The sequence below is a fragment of the Nanorana parkeri genome, unplaced genomic scaffold, assembly GCF_000935625.1.
Source record: "Nanorana parkeri isolate BGI_ZX_2015 unplaced genomic scaffold, ASM93562v1 scaffold246, whole genome shotgun sequence".
NCBI lineage: Eukaryota > Metazoa > Chordata > Amphibia > Anura > Dicroglossidae > Nanorana > Nanorana parkeri.
This window is the reverse complement of record NW_017306514.1, coordinates 162,309-171,299: the sequence shown is the minus strand read 5'-3', so window position 1 is coordinate 171,299 and position 8,991 is coordinate 162,309. Positions and strand designations below refer to the sequence as shown.

At 36.7% G+C, this 8,991-nt stretch overlaps 1 protein-coding gene across 2 annotated transcripts in view; it reads left to right on the top strand.

Moving 5' to 3' along the window:
• Positions 1-6,691, top strand: part of DIRAS2 (DIRAS family GTPase 2) — a 32,593-nt gene extending 25,902 nt beyond the window's left edge. For both annotated transcript variants that reach the window (XM_018556678.1, XM_018556677.1), the window contains exon 2: positions 5,772-6,691. In XM_018556678.1, the coding sequence (XP_018412180.1) occupies positions 5,810-6,409 (600 nt within the window). In that variant the 5' untranslated portion in view covers positions 5,772-5,809 and the 3' untranslated portion in view covers positions 6,410-6,691. The remainder of the gene's footprint in view (positions 1-5,771) is intronic.
• Positions 6,692-8,991: the final 2,300 nt, after the last annotated feature.

The window sequence follows — 8,991 nt, the reverse complement described above, 5'->3', positions numbered from 1 at the left end:
CGAGAGGAGCTCCAGGTGGGGTTGTAATTTAGCGGGCAGGCACCTCTGAGCCAGCTAAATTAGGACCCCACCTGGAGCTCCTCCCACTGGACCAGCGCGCCGCTGACTCGTCCCTGCTCTCTCCGTGATGTGATGATCGATCAGCGGCACACGGACACAGTGAGTGAGGGCGGGGGGTGGGGGTAGAGAGAGAGATTCATTAAGCAATTATATATGTATTGTCTGCACTGTATTAGCAGTATATACTCTATATAGAGTATATACTGCTAATACAGTGCAGACAATACATTTACAATTATACTAACATGAATGTATTAAATGATTTGTATGTAGCCCTGTACTATGGATCATTTAACCCATTCATGTTAGCAGAGGATCATTGTAAATGTATTGTTGCAGGCACTCTATATGTACATGTACTATATCCTACATATAGAGTGCACTGAACAATAGATTTACAATTACCCTCTGCTAATATGAATGGGTTAAATGATCCGTAGTACATGATATGTAGCCATGTACCCCCTTTTCCACTTACAGAGCTAGGTTATTTTTCTTTTAAATAAATATTCATGTAATTTTATTGGTATCTATCTACCAGTAGCTGCCTCATTTCCCACCCTCGGCTTATATTCGGGTCAATACTTTTTCCCAGTTTTTTTTGGTAAAATTCGGTACCTCGGCTTATATTCGGGACGGCTTATACTCGAGTATATACGGTATGTAAAAAGAGGGAGAAAGTTTGGAGTTTACGTTATACCCTTTATTCACTAGCTTTTCAAGATGCAAACTATAAATTAGGTTCCTTTACAATTATAAAACCCAACATGTTTTGAAAGCTTATAAAGGATAGCCTATAAAGGGTATCACTTAAGCTTCAAACTTTCCCATTTAAGACTTGTTCACACTTCTAGTGTTGGCTGTGTTGTCCAATTCAGTCTCATTACATAAACAAAGTAAATAGCCTTATGTTCTATGATGGGAGTCCCCACCAATGTGCTGTGTTGGTGTGCAGTGAAAAAATAGGACAGGTTTCTTTTTTGCACAGCAAGTTACAATGCACTGTAGTGCATGATAAAAGCATAGAAGTCTAAAAAAAATAATTAAGTAATGAAACATGTATCAAAAACACATTGCTATGATATAAAAGAGCCCTAAAGGAAGGATTAAATAATTATATGCTGTGTACATGCTCTAGCTAGGTATGTCTCCATAGGGTTTAGTCTCCTGTGTAAATGCACCATTAATTAAACTCTTTTAAAGCTGTTATACCTGCAGTTAGCTAGATATTAATTCATTTTGTTTATGTAGTAATAGTCAGATGTTCAATAACGCCATGTATCCACACACGGGGTTTGTGTCATGACATAATGTGATGATAGTCTTGGTCATTTACAGTCTTGCTGCTTAGTTACAGTAGACATAAGCTCTTGGCTATAAAATGTTGAACATATGTTATGCTTGATTTCTGAAGACAGCAAATATACAGCTTGTTTCCCTGCTTGAAAGCCTTTGTATAGCTATAAAAAGGCACCTGTGACTGCACCTACTGACGCAGTATGTTGGCAACACAGTATAGCTATTCACAGTTGCTGCAGCCTTACACCGGACATAAAAATAGTTACTTTACAAGATTAGAAAGTGATCTGTTCATGGTTCAAATTATTCATTAAGAATTAATCAAACTTTTCAAATATCAAGTAGTAGCTCAATTCATTACTCTTAATGCAAATACTAATGGAAAGTGCAGTAAAAAAAAAGATAGATAACCAAGAAAATAGGTAATGATCTACTTATATTGGGAAGGCTTACATAATGTGGGGAGTAGGCAAAACTAAGTAGTAACTTAGAGGATTATTCACAAAGCTAGCCGAAGGATCAGCCGTAGCTAGGGACGTAGCTAGAGCTACGGCTGATCCTTCGGCTAGCTTTCTGAATAACCCTCTATGTGTTTTATGATCATCCAGAAGCCAAAGGGTAGAATTCAGGAACACCAGGCTTTTTAGCCACCATCACTTTTAATTCAGTGAATAATAAGGAACATTAGGCAAGTAAAGGACATTAGACAGGACAAGATGCCTGGGAATTAGAAAACTGCAGATGCACATATTGTTTTTTGTTTATTTTAACTTACACCATATCTTTTTCTGTGACCTTTTCACACTTTGTCATTAAAGAACTGGTTTCTGTTCTTTCAGATCAGTGTATTATCTAAAATGTACTAAAGGTAAATTATTTTGTCAGAGCAAAATTTCAAAAGAAAGCTCTATCGGTCCCTAAAAAATTGTATAAAATTTATTTCAGTACAGCGTCACATGATGGAATAAATGTCAGTCAAAGTACTGCAGCGCTGAATACTGAAAAATGGCCTGGACAGGAAGGGGGTGTAAACACCCCGGTCAGCAAGTGGTTAAGAAAAAAAAACAAAGCACATGCACTACATCTCTGCAACACAGACACATTGGGGGTGATTTACTAACCTAAACACACGCACGCACTAGGTGCGTGTGATTTTTACACAGCAAAACGTATTTATCAACCAAAAAGTATCTAAAAGCATATTTCCACTAATGCCATATATGGAAAAATCATGCACATGATGCATATATAATTCTGCTTCACAGTTTAGACAAAAATGGTTAGCTCATGCATTTACATTCCTGCATTCATCAACGCAAGCAACACAATGTAGAGCTAATTTACACAACATCCCCTTGCAATTCATGCAGGGCTTTGCACAACACACCTGCTGGGCGTGTACAAGGTGTCTAGATTCCACCAATAGATCATGCTGGGAGGGAACACACTAAAGAGGTGTATACTTGTTCGTGGCGTGTTTATAAGGTTAGTAAATGAACCCCATTTCCTCATGTTTTATTCCTTTAAAGAACCTGCAAGTACAGAAAAATACCTGTTAATCTGCCAGAAATGCACTTAGCTCCTAAATCCTGTTATGGGCTGACAAAACACAGCTTTTTTTGTGGACTGAGTGTTATCAGCTGTGCCCAGATGTCTTTTGCTAAACTACTCAGACCTACAAACTCTCCCATCTCCACAACATAACGTCTAATCATTCCATGGTCCCAGTATCAAAACTGGGAGGGCTAATTACTCTCCTTGAGATAACACGGGAAGTGAGAACATGACACAGGGCAGCCTTGATTTTTTTACATGATCAACAGGTATTATTTTGAACTTATTAAACAGATATGGCAAAACACTTTCAATGGTATATTTAACAGATCCAAAAAAGTTCATTGTTGGGATTTATATACTCAATAATCTCCTTTAATTTGTGTCTGTAGGGTAAAAAGTAAAGTAAAAACATGGGTATTTTAAATGATTTAAATGTAAGGTTCTGCAGACACATTTGCATTCACAAAAACATCATTGTATTCAGCTTTAAGAATATTTTAAATAGCTGCACAAACAGAAGGTGACAGGTTTTTAGCTATATTTGCAAACACACAGGCTGATTTTTTTAGCAGGAAAAAAGAGTAGTTAAAACTGGTCACTTCCACTTATAGGGTAAATGCAGTACTTCAGAACAATCAAAAAACAACATTGATTTTATATTTGATATCCCAAAAAGGGGGGAAGTGCAGATATACAAAAAAAGACATGCATATAATGAAAGCAGCTATTTAAAAAAACAAGTGGAGAGAGTACTCCCCTGCTCCAAAGGCAAGGAGAGGAAAATATGTAGTTATGCTAAGCATAACTACATATCTGTCTGTGATACAAATATGCAGTTATGCTTGAGATCGAACACAGGCATTATAATCACTGTGGTCTTGTGATATCCAAATTAGTAATAACTCTCCCAAATCCCAAGGCTTTCAGGGCAAGTTGACACTCTTTTTAAATAACTCCAAGCAACCAGTTTTTACTTTTATTAAAAACTAATGACTACTCATCTCAAATTGTGAGTAGAATGTTTTATGCTGTGAGTACATCCACCTACGGCTGTTTTTGAACATACATCCTCCTTCAGGAGTATTTTCATGTTTGCAGACAAATTTGGATAACACCTACTTGCTACATGTTCCCATTCACATAGAATAACTTAAAAACATATTTAAAATTTGCCCCTTACCTGTTACTTGCTCTTTTCTGAAAACTCTGCAACTGAAGTTTTCTCCTGCTTTATAATGTTTGAGGGAACTGTGGAGTTAATGTTTCAATGTTTCCAAAAATGTACACTGTCTGTACTGTGCTGGCAAATCTCATCATCAGTTATATACTAGATTTGAACACTGTTTGTCCTAACAAAAGGTTAAAGATCTCAGGGCTTTGTAACCTGCATTGTATGCTATTGACAGGAAACTGAGTCAGTTCGTACTTTGTCGCCCTCCAGTTTCACTTAAATTGTTCTGACTAGCTTGCAGTCTGCCCAAAGGCCTGCTTTAAAAACAACTAGAAAGGTATGAATTTTTAGGTATACTGTACGAAAGAGAACAATGTACGAACCCCATATAATGAGGTTAACTCCAATTTGACTGCAATAGTGGAAATACACTGCTTGGTACCACAGAGGTACCGGGCAGAATAGCCAAGCGGCATTTGGCTCAGCGGCATTTGGCTATTTACTCACTGCTGTTTGTCATCTATGAGAATAGGCCGAACAGCAGCGAGTAGCCTGCCCGAGGTTCGGCTCAGCCGATCCAGATGTTGGGTCGGCTGAGTCAAACTCCTTCTGCACTTCGGGTTGGCCGAACATGCTGAGCATGTTTGGCCGACCCAAAGCCACCCGATGTACGGCTGATTTCAGCCGATATACGGCTGAAATCAGCCGTACAAGCCTGAAGTGAATAGCCGAACAGCGTTCGGCTCACTTCACTTCGGGTCGGTTATTCACTCGGCTGCCGTTGGCAGCTTAGTGAATAGACCCCTTTGTAATCAATTCTGCCCATTTGTAAGGCTAATAAGCAAACCTATTGTCAAACAAAAGGCATGGAAAGCCGGGCACTGCAGTAGGGGACAGTGCCAACATTTAAAAAAACAGTATCAAAGGGACATACATAGGTGGTGTTTAGTGGTATATGTGCGTTTGGTCTTAGTTTACTGGTGTTGGATTATTTTATTGCCAGATAGCTAAAACAATACAATATTTTTAGGAAGCATGCTTTTAAGGATAAAAACTATATAGAATTAGAATCTACTCATTGTTAATAGTGAAATATGTAAACTAGTTTTTGTGTTTTCATATGTTTCTTTCGTCTCTTTTCTTATCATTTTAAGACAACAAATATGATTTTGTAGACTGTGTGCAAAAGGAGTACTTTGTACCGAAAAACCCACCTACATTACACATGAATACACAGCAAAACACACATACCAGCATGCTATAAGACTAAATGAAGTGGATAAACCGTATGAGTATCTGGAAAACTGTAATTCAATATGTTTTGAACATCAGTAAATCATTATATAACTTATATCACATCCTGTAGTATTTAGCATGCATTTTATTCTACTATAATTGCATAAAGCATTGTTTAACAATGTAATGATAGGATTGCACAGGCACTTAGAAAATATAATAATGTCCTTTTTAGTATATATCTATGTATCTTGTGTTAAGAGTCTGTAGAAAAAATGCAATATAACTATATATCTAGAGTTCATCAATTATTTCTATAAGGCCAAGCAGTAATCTAAAGCTATAGGCAGATACAAAAATATTGGCAAAATGTGTTTTTCATAGCCAGATTTACAGTCTGTGAAAAAAATGCATAGTATTGATAATATTTTGGTATGTTTCTTTCTAGGTGTTTTTCTCAAGGAAGACATCTGATTTATTGTGAATATGCCAGAACAAAGTAATGATTACAGAGTAGTGGTGTTTGGAGCTGGAGGAGTGGGTAAAAGTTCCCTTGTCCTAAGGTTTGTGAAAGGCACATTTCGAGAAAGTTACATCCCAACAATTGAAGACACCTACAGACAAGTGATAAGTTGTGATAAAAGCATATGTACTTTACAAATTACAGACACCACTGGAAGCCACCAATTTCCAGCTATGCAGCGTCTGTCTATATCAAAGGGACATGCCTTTATTTTGGTTTTTTCTGTGACCAGCAGGCAATCCCTTGAAGAACTGAAGCCTATCTATGAACAAATTTGTCAGATTAAAGGGGATGTTGAAAGCATCCCTATAATGCTGGTTGGAAATAAAAGTGATGAAACACAAAACAGAGAACTGGAAAGCTCAGAAGGAGAAGCAATAGCAAAAAAGTGGAAATGTGCCTTCATGGAGACATCAGCCAAGATGAACCACAATGTGAAAGAGCTGTTTCAAGAGCTGCTAAACCTTGAGAAACGCAGGACTGTGAGCCTCCAGATCGATGGCAAAAAGAGCAAACAGCAGAAAAGAAAAGAAAAATTGAAAGGGAAATGTGTGGTTATGTAAAGGCAAATAAATGGGAATGGGGTAGAGCCACACTCATTTCAGCATTACAGAAGATAGGACAATGGCATGTTCAACACTTGGCAGTGCAATCATTTTAACATCTGGAAATAAATGGCACATGATTTGTAGTTACATCGCCTCAGACAGGGGTTAAAAATATTGTACTTCAGAGTTAATTTAATTTCAGTTTTCGCAGTGGTCAGTATAACTTAATAGACTGAATTCTCATTTCCAGCATTTTAATTGCTAGAAATGCTTCCAAGAAAAAGATTTTTATATATTCATGCATTTCAGAATAAATACAATGAAATACACCTGTGTGGTGTCTGAGCACAGGAATCTAGCTTTTGCATCTGGTAATACATTCAGTATTGCTGTCCCAAGAAATATAAATCTCTAAAGGGAATGAGGATTATATTATCTGGACCTTTCTTGCATGATATCACACAATGAAACAGCAACCATTTTTATTTTCAGAGTACATTTACTAACATGACAAAATATGGGAGGCATGCTGTAATAAAATACATTCTTTGGCACTATTTTGGGTTAACAGATTTATAATACTCATTCACAAATATCTTGTTTATTAACATTGTTTTATAACTTTTGTTATAAAAGCAGCATGCAACCTGTTCCATACAGGAATTGTTTGGGTGGATGAATAATTGTATCCACCCAAACAATTCAGCTATACCCAACAGCTTACTGTCTTTGTATGAGAAAGAACCAATCCTATCAGTTAAGAAGTAATGTGGATAATTTACATAAAAAGTCAAGCAAATAAAGTTGTTTATGCAACTAATGTTACCAGGTGTAATGTTTCCTTTTTAAACCAACTCTATTGGAATCACATTGGTTGCAATGGAGATCATCTCTTTTCAAAATGACCTTAGCCCCATTTTTATAATAGAACCCCAGTGACTGGCTTTAGCATTTACTTGAGACCAATGTGGGATGCCTATACATAGCTATTTTCTGTATTTCCATGCAATTCTCTATAGCACTACTTAGCACACAAATCAGATGTGAAACCATTACAAGACCTTATGCTGATATAAAAACCCATAATGCAAAAATAAATTGAGAAAAGCACATTTAGTTTTGTACAACAAATAAATGCAACCATTTGCCACAATTAAAGGAAACTTGTACTAAGGGGTCTATTCACAAAGCTGCCGAGTGGGTCCTGGTGCCGAAGCTAGCCGAAGGATCGGCCGAAGCTACGGCCAGATCCTTCGGCAGCTTTGTGAATAGACCCCTAAGTATGCAGGGTGCCACTGTTGAGCTCCTGATGAAAATGCTAGATACCTAGCTATCTTTTGCATCCAGCAAGTGAAGTTAGGTCAGTTCACATATTCTAGATACTTGTTCCAGGTCAATGGCTGAAAAACTATTATAGACATATGATCAGCATACCAGCCAGACAACTACTGTTTCCAAAAGCAAAGGTCAACAGTGGCAGGCTACATATTTTTTCCAGTAAGTGGTTTAATTTCTGTTATGGGTAATGTGTCTTTGGCAGTACAAAATTGCACTTGTTCAACTGAAATACATAAATACCTTTTAACATGGTTGAAAGGAAGAACACCTAATATGATATTGGGTATGATATGGAATCTAATTTTGCTTCCTGTACAATGCATGCTATGTGTCTGGATTATCTTAGTGCTTTTGTAATATGCTTAATGTTGCCCTCATTGCAATCAATCTTTGTCTTAGTGATAGCTGCTAAATTGCCCGTCAAGGGCTAAATATATCAGTTGAAGTTTATGTTTGCAGACAGTGTTTCTGTTGCATGTGCTTGTAAATCAAGAGAAAGACATTATATATATAACTTTATTATGCACAGAGAATTAGCCCTATGTCTGGTTGCAGAAATGTAATACCATGATCACACATTGGAATGCTTAGGTCTACTTGAAAGATGCTAAATAAAGGCAATACTGGCAGATATTGAGGATAATCAAATTCCCTTTTTTTTTTATAACCAGATATCATACTGGTAGACCACTGTAATGTAAGTGAAATAAACAAGTAAGAGCCAAAGAAAAGTCTAACATGGATATTTAATAACACAGTACAAAGCTCAGAGAGGATGTGCTCTAGTAAGTTGCAACCCATTCACAATCACCACTTTCAACTCCATTAAGAGATCATTTCTAATTTATTGCTAGGGGTTTTTCTACTTTGCACATCTCACTGTACTTGCACATTTCATTCAAGTATGATGATTTAATACAGACTTGAAAGAATATGTCTTATAACATTTGTCTAAACAAACTGAGCTACGTTTTACTTAGTAGTTGATTTCTTGGGGAAACTCTACTGTTCTTTGCACTCATTATTTAATAAACCCAACAACTTTAAAATAGTAATTGATTAATATTCAAATGCAACTACTATGTATTTGTTGTAAAAAACATACATTACAGGTCAGGTAGGGTGGTTTATCTAAATGTAAATGGTTAAAGGATATCTAAAGCCATTTTTTAGATAAAATAGGGGAGGGTTCAAACTGCGTCTCGTTAAGAGAGATTTATTTCTACTTTGGGTTGTCATTAAAATAGATGGGAAATTGT